At 45.1% G+C, this 12,174-nt stretch overlaps 1 protein-coding gene across 1 annotated transcript; it reads left to right on the forward strand.

Annotated features, from left to right (window-relative positions):
- The first annotated feature begins 8,446 nt into the window (after window positions 1-8,446).
- On the forward strand, window positions 8,447-11,625 carry LOC119389310 (uncharacterized). Its single transcript, XM_037656551.1, has 4 exons — window positions 8,447-8,519; window positions 8,593-8,701; window positions 9,514-9,577; window positions 11,134-11,625. Exons 1-4 carry the CDS (start codon window positions 8,447-8,449, stop codon window positions 11,623-11,625), a joined length of 738 nt encoding a protein of 245 aa, XP_037512479.1.
- The last annotated feature ends 549 nt before the right edge of the window (window positions 11,626-12,174 follow it).

The raw sequence follows: 12,174 nt of genomic DNA on the forward strand, positions 1-12,174 counted from the left end.
ATCGCTTTCTGCAACCATGCTCGGACTTAACACAATAGACTTCTTTAAACGTTCAGCGACCGTGGCCACTGCATCACGAGGATACCCTACATCTAAAAGACGCGTAACCTGTGCGTTAAAGCTATCACTCATTTTGTGCTCACACGACTTGGTGAGGGCTGATTTAAGGCAAGACATGGCGATACCGTTTTTTACAACCTTCGAGTGCTTCGACGAAAAATTTAACAGCGGTTTCGAAGATCTAGGAGAATACTGCCAGCACACGTGGTTCTTCTGGAACGTTAAGGAAATGTCTAGAAATTGTATTCCATTATTCTGTGGCACCTCTTTAGTAAAGCTCAGCCCACCTCCATTAATTTTAAATTTTTCGCTCACGGAAGTTACCACCTTTTCAAAGTCCTCACCACTACAAAAGATCAAGTAATCGTCAACATAACGAAAAACCTTAATAACCGAATTTCAGACTGCATTTCAGACTGCGTTGCTAGCATCAAGGGTTCTAATATGCATCTTAAGTGTTCTGATCCTGTCCAGCCTTTGGTTAATTACTGTGTCGAAAAGAAACTCAGGCCAGTAATTTCAGATAAGGAAAGGTTTTTTGTAATTATGCCGGACAGTTGTTCTCAGAAAAAGCATTAACAGCCATAGAAAAGAATTTTAGGACGGTAAAACTTAAGCCATCGGTAGTTAGGCAGGTTCGCCTGTTGCATGGGCATGCGCAGATAAGTTTTCGTGCCTTCTTTCTTTTCAGCCGTTGTGCGTCTCCTCAGTTGTTAGTCGGCGTTTGTGGTGTCCTGACTTCTTTCTTGTGTCCTTGTTTGCACGCCCTGTCTTTTTAGAATGAATACTTACCAACTAGCTCAGCTCTCTGTTATTCTAAGCTTCATTTCTAGTACTCTGAGCCCTTTTCCGTGTTCTCCTACTTATCTGAACAATCCTGCCTCTTTGGCTTCTTTAATTGCTATTTGCTTGGTCCGTGCTAGAACTTTTTCATGGTTTTCTAAGAATAGAGGTTGCCCAGTTGAAGTTCAACTGTTGTGCGGGTTTCTGCAACCATCTACCGGACATGCCAGGAGGGTATGTGCCATATTGACCGCGGAATCATGGCGTCAAGTGAGATTTTACCAGGAATGCCTCAAGGTCCGTTGTTCGACTTCGCGTGACGATCGCCGCCAGAAGCAGATGTACGCCGACTGGATGAGGGTAGCTAACCAGCATGCGGAATTCATATGGAGGGTAAAACTTCGAGAACTTCAACCATGTAAGAGGAAGATTATTTCTACTGTTTCATCACAAAATAACTTGCTAGTCCTTGGAGGAGCTGTCTTAGATGATAGTCACTGTAAAACCCTAGCCTTAGGTCCTAAATACTGTTTTAAGCCGAACCTGAAACCAATAGAAGTTTTAAGTTTGCCGCGTACAATCGCTAGACTTGTTCCTGAAGAAGAGCGTTCCCACTGCATTTCAGACTGCGTTGCTAGCATCAAGGGTTCTAATATGCATCTTAAAGGGGCCCTGCAACACCTTTCTTAATTATATTGGAATAGTCTCATTATTGACGTATGACTCTTCACGAGTCATATGCCGCAAAAATTTTTCGAATCCGTCAAGTCTAAGTGGTGTTACCAAATTATAGAGATCACGTTCCGCAGCTTTCTCTCTCAACTCAACGCAGCGAGCGCGCGGAAAGCTGCGCGCGGCGTGAGGGTAGGGAGGGAGGGCGGAGGTGCGAGGAGGCGACGTCAGCGCCGGCGGCATTTTTTTCATTTTTTTCTCTCTGGCGTCTCGGCGCAACCACGTGGTCTGTGCCGCCACTTCCGGTCGGCTTGCGTCGTTCTTGTCGAGCGGAGTCGAACGCGCTGTGTATCGCGCGTGCTTGAAAACTGCGCGTCGGTTTGGTAATGTTGGGTGTGCACCTCGAACGCCGTAGTGTTTTCATCACTCTGCCAACCATGGAAGCAAACGTGCGCGCTCGTTTGGAACGAATGACAGCTGAGATCGGTTTCGGCCCATACTCCGATACACCGCCTCGTAAGACGGCACTGGCAGACGACCCCGAAGCGCCGCCATTACCGGACGCCAGCATTGTTATCGGAGGCACGCTGCGCCCGTGCCTCGGTCGGTCGTGAGAACGTGCCGACGATGCAGTTCTCAGCTGACGAGGCAACACTCGAACGGCTGCCACTCTCAACGGCAACCGGCGATGGTCAAAAGCACAGAAATATTCACGTTTTCGGCACTGCGCATGGCGAAGAAAACGGAACCACGCAACTACGAGCAGACGAGCTGTCGGTGAGACCGGAAGTGCTAATATTAATGTTTGTTCGGTGTTTTTAACGCGATAACATAATATAAACGTACATATTATCTACTTATTGAACTCAAAATTAACAACGAAAGTAATAATGAGGGTGTTATCGTGATTATAACATCAGCCAATGGTGGAACTGCCGACAATCGCGTCATATTTTGCGGACTAATACATCATTTGTCGAGAGAAGAGGGAGCGATTTTCAGCTGACTTTGAGAATTTATTGCAAATTCCAGGCCGTGCGCATCGCTATAATATTTGGCTCGCGTGTTCTCGAGAGCCTCGACTACCGATCGGCTGCGCTTTTTGAGCATGCTCGAAAAGTGTTGCAGGGCCCCTTTAAGTGTTCTGATCCTGTCCAGCCTTTGGTTAATTACTGTGTCGAAAAGAAACTCAGGCCAGTAATTTCAGATAAGGAAGGGTTTTTTGTAATTATGCCGGACAGTTTGTTCTCAGAAAAAGCATTAACAGCCATAGAAAAGAATTTTAGGACGGTAAAACTTAAGCCATCGGTAGTTAGGCAACGTGCTGTCGACCTTTTGTTAAGACATAATCTTGAGAGAATAGCTTGTAATGTCAAGAAGGCTAAATCACTTACTTTAGAATTGTTTTTTTCAGCCAAAACACATAAGAACGAGATCCCATTTCGAGCAATCGTTTCAGAGCAAGGCACCTGGCAAGTCGCTGTATCTAGTTATTTGCAGAACTGCTTAACCTCTTTGAGTTTTTCAGACCCTTTTCGTTTGCGTAATTCTCAGGCACTAGTTCAGTTCCTCTCCGAGGAGAACCCCGGCTGTTGTAAGGCTTTTAGTATGGATATTGAAGACCTTTATTATTCTTTGCCGCATGAGGAGTTGTTAAATTGTGTTAATGAATGTATTAACGAACAAGCGCACCAGACGGTTTTCACCGATAAATGTGGTGTTTCTACCGGGGCATTTCTAGAAATCCTTTCCATGTATTTAAAGTCGACGCTTGTAGGTTGGAAGGAAGGCGTTTATGTGCAGAAATCAGGGATATGTATTGGTTCTAAGGTTGCTCCGGTTCTTAGTGATTTATACCTTAGCAAGATTGACAATCTTTTGGAGGGCGCCTTAGGTAATTCGGTTATTAAGGTTTTTCGTTATGTTGACGATTACTTGATCTTTTGTAGTGGTGAGGACTTTGAAAAGGTGGTAACTTCCGTGAGCGAAAAATTTGAAATTAATGGAGGTGGGCTGAGCTTTACTAAAGAGGTGCCACAGAATAATGGAATACAATTTCTAGACATTTCCTTAACGTTCCAGAAGAACCACGTGTGCTGGCAGTATTCTCCTAGATCTTCGAAACCGCTGTTAAATTTTTCGTCGAAGCACTCGAAGGTTGTAAAAAACGGTATCGCCATGTCTTGCCTTAAATCAGCCCTCACCAAGTCGTGTGAGCACAAAATGAGTGATAGCTTTAACGCACACGTTACGCGTCTTTTAGATGTAGGGTATCCTCGTGATGCAGTGGCCACGGTCGCTGAACGTTTAAAGAAGTATATTGTGTTAAGTCCGAGCATGGTTGCAGAAAGCGATAAGAAGAAACGTGTCGTAGGTATACCGTACATTCATTGCGTGTCTCACAGGCTAAAGAAAGTAGGAAGTACATACGGCGTTAATGTTGTTTTCACGGCTGCCAATAAGCTAGGTAAGATTTGCGCCGCTGTGCAGAGGAAGAATGAGCGAGTAAAAGACAAGAAGCGGACCGATATTTGTTTCGTAAAACACACCAACAAATTCACTGATTGCCGTACGAGTGTGGTGTATAAGATCCCTTTCAGCTGCGGTCGCTTCTACGTAGGACAAACGGCCGGTGCATAAACCAGAGATTGTTGGAACATAAGAGATCGCTAACAGGAGGCTCACCTTCTAATCTATCTTTACATTGCCGAGATTGTAAGTGCACGCCAAAATTCGATGAATGCGCAGTGTTGTACCGTCATAGAAATGAAGAAACGCGCCTGATGATAGAAGCATGGCATATCGAGAATAGTGGTAACGCATGCGTGAGCCAACCGTCGATTAACTTGCATAAAGATGAAATCAAATGCCTTAACAGTTATCTTCAACGTAGACCGCCACGCGTGCAGGATTGATAGGTTCGCCTGTTGCATGGGCATGCGCAGATAAGTTTTCGTGCCTTCTTTCTTTTCAGCCGTTGTGCGTCTCCTCAGTTGTTAGTCGGCGTTTGTGGTGTCCTGACTTCTTTCTTGTGTCCTTGTTTGCACGCCCTGTCTTTTTAGAATGAATTCTTTTACTTCGTCGTCGTCTAGTGAGCGCTGTTTCAACAAAGATGAACGCATACCAACTCGCTCAAGCTTCCATTCCTATGCATTTTCAGCGCAGCTTAAGAAACTAGGGTCCTTAAAATTACGTATGTATGCATTTTCTATTAAAGGAACACGCCACCTAATACTTACCTAATGATGTTGCACCTCAGATATGCATGATATTTACTTTTTGATCGACAACGTTCACAAGTATGAACAGCCGTACCAGTTCAAGACGGCTGGCCCTTGGGCAAGTGGTTCCACTATGGCCGAGAGGCTGAATCGAGGGACGTGCCGACAAACAGAAAGACAGAAAGACAGACCAAAATTTCTGCGTTTAAGTTCCCCAAGAAAGACTATCGTCTTTAAAAAAGAAAAAGTAAGTCAGGAAAGGCACAGGGCGGTTATGCACGACTTTCCGAACGTCCTCGAGGCGCGGTGTATTGCATAGCGTTCACCACCACCCAGAAAAAAATTGAGGCGACCAATAAATGCCGGGGCCAGAAGGGGGGGGGGGGGGATAGTGATTTGGGGAGAGCATGCAGCAAAGAAGGGAGCCCCAGGTGCCAATGCGCTTCGACTAAGGTAATTGCTTCAGTTAAACGAAAAAATCGGCTTGTTAAGTGGCATTCCTTCAGTGAATCCTCTGGACCGGTAACCAAAGACACACAAACACACAAAAAAGGAATTTACGTATTATTGCATGCAATTCGAGCCACTTGTGATTTCACCTGATTGTAGAATATGGGGAAGATGGCCCACAACTCAATACCTGCAGCGTGGGCCAATGTCAGTTTCTCTGGAATTCCCACGGGCCGTATTTTAGTAAAAAAACCATTTCATGTTGTGCCAGCGGAGATGACTGTATATGCTATCATCGCAATCGTTGTTGACTTTGAGGACGTCTTGTAACGAAAGCCGTAAAAGGCTTCAGAGCCGTAAAACAAGGTGTGCCCGCAGACGCAATGCCTCCGACGAGGGAAGCAAGTCTCGTAGCATCGTGAACTCTGTTCGCGTATTTGTTCACATCAAAGATCTCATAAAATCTATGGAAACGCTTCTACGTGCCTCTGAGCTCCAGCGAAGTTTCACTATGGGGGTTTTGTCTTAGGTGTCATTAAGAAAAAATCTTAAAAACATGGTCACTATATGTTTGTCATCTTCGAGTAAACTCAGGCGCTGCTGGAAATGCGTCAAAAGATTCACGGGTGTTCGAAAGGTCAAAAAGGTCCAACGTTGTGCGTTTTCTTCTTTTTTTCTCTTCACAAATGCGATCATTGATGTTTCAATGCAAAGTGTTACCTGAAACTAGAGCTCCGCGAAGAATAAAAGGAAAGGCCATGACCACTAGAGAGAGTAAAACCTTGCGCCTTTTGTCGTTATAAGAGATGAAAAGTGACTTTCCCCGCTTAAATACCAGGTGCGTAGACAGGGGGGGGGGATTTCAAACCCCCCCTAAAATATTCAATTTTGCTTGCGTATATGTACACGAACACATACACACTCACGCACGAACATACATAAAGTATGTTAAACGCCACCCCCAACCCCCCCACCCCCACCCCGAAAAAAATTTCTGGCTACGTCCCTGTTAAATACCGATGTTGCGAGTCCGCATTGCTTTGGCCTGCACTGATTTGTCACTTAGTTTTGTTTAAATATTTTCATAAATAGCGGCGTTAAAGTTTTTCAGATTTTCCAAACGGCATCGAGCCTGTGTTGATATAAGACTCAACAATTTATCGCGACTCAATATGTGAGCAAGTACTTGCGAACATTAATAATGGGCAAGCTCCTTAATAAAACAAACGTGCATTCGCAAGCGCTGCCGGCGGTCGCCGTCCAATCAGAACATGCAACAGGGAAAAGCGGGTTCAATTACACGGACACTACTATGGTGTCGTCGCTGGTATACAGCTTGACGCGTGCGTTAGATTTACAACAAAAAAACGAAAGATCGCACAGTTTCGTTCTTTTTCGCGTTCGCTGTAACTTAATTGAGACCACAAAGATGGCCGATTCGTCACGTGTGTAGGTCGTGTTTTGCGAAGGAAAAAAAAATTTTTTTTTCTTGTTATATGACCATTGACGAATTACAGCTCAGTGCGCCATGGTATACGCAAGAAAAAGGAGTCATTTTACTCTTTCTGGTGACTCCTAATTTGTCCCATAATAGCCTCTCTAAAAAAATACACGTGAAATCTCTTTCGAGATCATTGTGCTCTCATCGGATAGCCGATGGGAAGAGATTTCACGCGTATCTTCATATACAGTCATATATGTGGCAAATATGGACTCACCAGAAAGAGTAACAAGTACTCTTTGTTTTTTCTTATGGTGAAGAAATTACCCGGGCAGCTAGTGTGCCATTAAAAATCCCATTGCAAGCTGTGTAGGCTACGCAGCCCTGGCCTAGGGCGACGATACCATTCAATATATGTCAAGAGCGCGCATAGCGTATCGTTTGCCGCACCGTTTGTCGTAACGCCGCGAACTTTCCGGGCACAAAATTGTCGTTTAAACATTATAATAAAATAAAAAATCAAAGAAAGTTTTCGTAGATAGATGTCGCTCACACAACTTATGTGTAGCTAAAAGGCAGCGAAAACAAATCAGCGAGTTTTTACACCCTTTTTGAAATACCCTACTATCTCACGGCCTCGATTGCATGCAGTAGCAATTGGTGAAAACTTGTTCAAGCGCGGTTCTGACAGCCTGTTCTTTAGTGGCGGCTTCAGCGCCAGAGCCATTGGGGCACAACATTGTCAGGCTTTGCCGCCACAGCCATTAAACTTCATTGCTAATCTCCCCCTAAACGTGTCGCTGTAAGAAAGAAAAAAAAAGCTTCTTGCTTTCTTTGCGAATATAGGTTGTATATGTGCCGCTGGAGACGCCATATCCCAAAGAGTGGTTTTATCGCCGGTTGTTCTATAGAGTTAGCAGAAGCAGGGGTAGGTAGATTCCAGCATCCATCTATGAGCTCCAATACTTCCTATTGCTGTAATTAAGTTCGGCATAAAAAAGTAGGTCTTTGAATTTTCCGCTCCCGTTATGTACGACGTCGCGAACGAAAGCATTTTGTACAGGGGTGATAAAGAGAAAACGGGATTATCGCCAAGAACGAGAATATTTCCTATTAACTGGTACGGCAAACTTGGACGCACTGCGTTCGAGGAGGCAAAAGAAAAAAAAAAGGCGCGCGCAGGTTCAAAAACTGAATCTCCATGGGAACGCAAAGAGGTGCCGGCAACAAATTTCCATGATATTGGAAGATATTGCAATGACAAAGTGATAACAGCGGTAAAGCAGTCATGGGCGCCCGTTGAAATATTGAGACATAAACGTGATCTCATTCTCTATACCGAACCAGTAACTCAAAGATGACAGCTTTACGACTTGTAACAACAGCTACGAGGACGTACTCACCTGTTCACTGCCGTAGTCGAACCGAAGCAACGTGTGGGACCGAGCTAGTTGTTATTCCTTGACAATGAACACAGCGCGACAATTGTTTCTTACCTTTCTCATTTCCGTCATTTCTCCGCAGTCGCGCTGTGATCATCATCATCGATGATCAGCATGAAAAAAGACAGTGGACAAATATAGCTTTGCGGCTCGTAATTGTTCGAATTTCGTGCATGTCTCAGCAGCCCTCAGTGAACAGAACGAGACTATAGTTGGTCACAACCTAAGATGAAATACACGCTCCGCCCCCAGAACTGCGACGCGCCAGCCACCATTCATGTGCGCAAGTATTTTTTTCGCTGAAAATAGTACGCATAATTAAAATTCAGTCGTCCCTAATGCCAATATGCCGCCCTGCATCCAGATAAACTGTTGCCATGGCGGCTACGTATGCCAGCATGCTCAAGTTCTGCCTACTAACAGCCATTCTTATTGCTGGATCGAGGTCGGGTAAGTGCTCTCCACGTTCCGTTTCCGCCGCCGTGATCATTATTATTTGTCTCGCACCTTCACTCGTCTGCAGAAGAATCCGACAAAGAAGACGCAAGTGCCCACAAGTACAACATTCGCCTGGCCAACGGGACCAGCTTCGAAATTACCACGCATGGCTTTCAAGAGTTCTCAAAGGTACCGTAGCTGCTCTCGAAGCTTGGCGCTCTGTAGGTGACGCCAAGCGTATACGTGTCTCACAGGTTCAGTACGTGTAGCTCAGAAAACGATGCATCCAACAGACAGTCATTTAGCTTTAGATAGAACTCCAGAAAAAAAAAAGCATAATTTCTGTAGATTGCGCAATCTCGTAATAGTCGACTGCCACACCGATTTTGTTGTTTCTTAACAATTTTCCTTTTTTCTCTCGTGTGGTCATTTTGTGTCAATCAATTTAACCATAACCCGTTGTCATGATTATTCAATACCTTGCAGGCGCATGCGTAGTTGAAGTCTGTATTGAGTCGTGTCGGCAGTAAATTTTCCATTTTATTGTCAGCGCCTGTGATGTCTGTACCTCTTCCTTCGTCTTCGTTTTCAGCGCGCAGTTATTATTGGCAGTAAACCAACGGACGCATGCATTTCGCCTACGGTTCATAACAGAGGCTTGTCGAATGATAACAAAATCCTCTTCTGTGTTGTCACAGTTTTATTTTTGCCTGCAGAGGCTGTTTCCACTCATATTTCGTTTTACGCGAAATTATCATTCCAGAGAAGTAGGCCGCAGTTCGTAATTTCTTTCGTGGGGTCCTGATAGAAGAGTCGCTTAAAGTGTTCACAAAGGGAACAGATCAGTTAAAGTAATGCCACTTGAAGATGTTAGCTACTGCTATACGTGAGATATGAAGTTTTGAAAGGTACTCCATTCTCTTTGTCTCTCGTTCGTCATACCGTTGACCATTTTGCGGCTTTGACCAAGTGAGGCCATTTCTTTACATTCAACAACATTCAACAGCATCGCCACGGCAGGCGTGAATGCCATGATGCCCACGGCCAATCAGCTCGTGCATCGCTTCCAGGTTGGTGACACGAATGTTGTAATGCTGATCGAGAGGTCATACGGATTTACTGGCCGAAAGAAACACTTGCAGATACGATGCATCATAAACATCATAACATGATCACAAAGTGCGTGCATGTATGGGAATTGTTTCTGAAAACGTTTTGTTATGCGCTCACTATATGCGCCCGACGTCAGCAGTAATTTCTAGTTTGCAGAAATATGGGTATATATGGCAGATGTAACAAGCCTTGCAATGAAGCAAAATTTTAGCGAACGTCTTATAAAGAACTGTCTGCCATATGCAGCGTAGGGCCTGCTAACTAGGACCAATTTAATTTAAAAAAAAGTGCAACGAGGTACGAAGATGCGATAAATGGCATTGTATAGGCTCGTGCATACTGGCAAGCTCGTTTACTTATCACCGCTTAGATAAGTAGCCAATACAAATTACACAAACATTTAATTATTACCATAATTGCGGCAATTCCTACATGAAATTCTGTGTTGAATTCTCAAAAACTAGCGCCCGAAAGATGCCGCGGCCCGCTACATGATTCCTGATTATTTTTCTGCGTTTCGAGCTTGTAGGTGCAAAAGGCGATGAGACATGGAGACGAGTGCTTCGAGAGCTAGCTTCTCAACTTCGCAACAGCGAACGCTGCTGTCTCGCGTGCGCAACAGCAGCGCTCGCTCGCCTCGCGTCTTTGCCTTTTATGTGACAAATTGGAAACGCATAAACAAGCGTGTTATAAGTATTAACGAGGATGGATATACAAGAACTTACCTGAGAGTTACGCACTCGCATGATCCTTAGCATATAGCTATATAGCTATAGCTGCGGACGCAAAGCAGCGTGATGTAGTCGCTGCAGCTCGGATACATACGGGCAAACTAGAAAGATTAGTGCTATTTAGCTTCAACAATTAGGTAGCACTTATTGCATTTTGCTTATTTCGAGCGAACAATGACGCTTTATTGCTTGCCGTTGTGCATCTATATATACTTGTGATGTATGGTTTCATACTTTCATTCCTCTTCCAAGCAAATTACCACTGTGGTATCATCTCACATTAATTAGATTCCTTTATCGCTTTCTCTTGCCGCACAAGTAATGTCAATATATTCAACGCTTCGATGAAAGTATTAGTCGTCACGCAGGCAGGTGCTTTCGTTAGCATAATTTGTGCATACGTATGCCTCACTATGGAAAAATTGGGGCTGAATTCAGCAGACTTCTTTTTCATAAATGCTCTTCTTTTTTTCTCGCGTTAGATTGCCGGCTTCGCTGTCCAGCATTGTGATCGGCTTAAATATTGTCTTGCGAACATTATGAGCTTAACCCGTTTTTGTGAATACGGGCCTGGTGCATAGTATAGGGTGCGAAGAAAGTGAATGCAAAATAAGAGGCGCACTACACTGGAAAGGAAGGCGATAGCTAAGGTTGCTAAGTCCTGGAACATTGGCTCTGTCGGTCTCTTCAAGCCTTCATCTTTCTTTGAGCTCCTGTCTCGCGTAGATTCCTGTTTTAGGGTTGATATAATCGACTTAATGCCTTCCCCTGGTCACACGCAGGAAGACTTGAAGAACATCCAAAACGTCACCCGGTCGTTGCCCAGGACTGACGTGGCGCGGCTCACGGAGCAGACGAGGGGCAACCTGACCTTGCTGGTGCGCAACCTGACCGGGGCTCTGCCTATGCTCATGCGAAGGATGGCCACACAGGGAGCCGAGAGCACGCGGCCACTGAGGGAATTTGCGACCGCGCTATCACACAATCTCAGGAATGCCTCGTTGGCTCTCTCAAACAGTGGAAACGCGAGTGGAAACTCCACTGGCAGCACCCTCCCAACGGCCAGTCACGACCTCCTGCAGGCGTACGACGGCTTCCAGTTGGCCGTCAACAACGGAATGCTCGCGATGTCCGACTTGGTGCGCGGATCGCTGAAGCTCGTCAACCCGGCCAACTGGAACGTTGGCCGCGTCGGGCTTGGCGCCGGAGATGGACAAACGCCACAAGCTGGCATCAACAAGTTCATCGGGCATCTCTTCAGGAGGAGAGGCTAGGCGTGTGTAGCATAGTTTCAGGTGTTTACATGTTTTTTTCTCACGTGACGTAGATGGGGACCACGAATTGCGAAGTCGAAGCCAGCTGCCATGCCCGGAATCATCAAGTTCATTCGCCAGCTTCGTCAGACAGAAGCTGACTTTGTGTTCGTACAGTTAATCTCTAGCCATTTCATCGGGAAGACACGTGTCGGTATACAGGGAGACGTAAACGCAACGATGTAGGCACCTAAACGCTGCCGTTGGGAAGAACTTGGGTGCGTGCGTTCCTTCTGAAGCTTTTGTGACAGGATGTACAGTGCTAACATTATCGACGGAGTATGTTCTTGTCGCTTGAGAGCGCACTTTTCGTTGCTTTTTTATTTTATTATGTAAGTGAGGATTCTAATGAAAATAATTGGGGACCAGAAATAAGGCGCGGAGGCATTTGAAAGATGCCTTTGTCAACGAACGTTTGTACGATATGTGAATACTCTCCAAACGAGTGTCCTCAAGGTAGGTGCGGGCTCGACACCTGATAAAAGGCCATAATATCAGACAATTATTTGA

The sequence above is a fragment of the Rhipicephalus sanguineus genome, chromosome 1 (genome assembly GCF_013339695.2).
Source record: "Rhipicephalus sanguineus isolate Rsan-2018 chromosome 1, BIME_Rsan_1.4, whole genome shotgun sequence".
Lineage (NCBI taxonomy): Eukaryota > Metazoa > Arthropoda > Arachnida > Ixodida > Ixodidae > Rhipicephalus > Rhipicephalus sanguineus.

Bases quoted from the DNA above. Each gene is read 5' to 3' on its own strand.
- LOC119389310 (XM_037656551.1), top strand. From the start codon at position 8,447: ATGGCGGCTACGTATGCCAGCATGCTCAAGTTCTGCCTACTAACAGCC. The intron at 8,520-8,592 runs GTAAGTGCTCTC...ACTCGTCTGCAG, and splicing joins TATTGCTGGATCGAGGTCGG to AAGAATCCGACAAAGAAGAC. The intron at 8,702-9,513 runs GTAGCTGCTCTC...AACATTCAACAG, and splicing joins CAAGAGTTCTCAAAGGTACC to CATCGCCACGGCAGGCGTGA.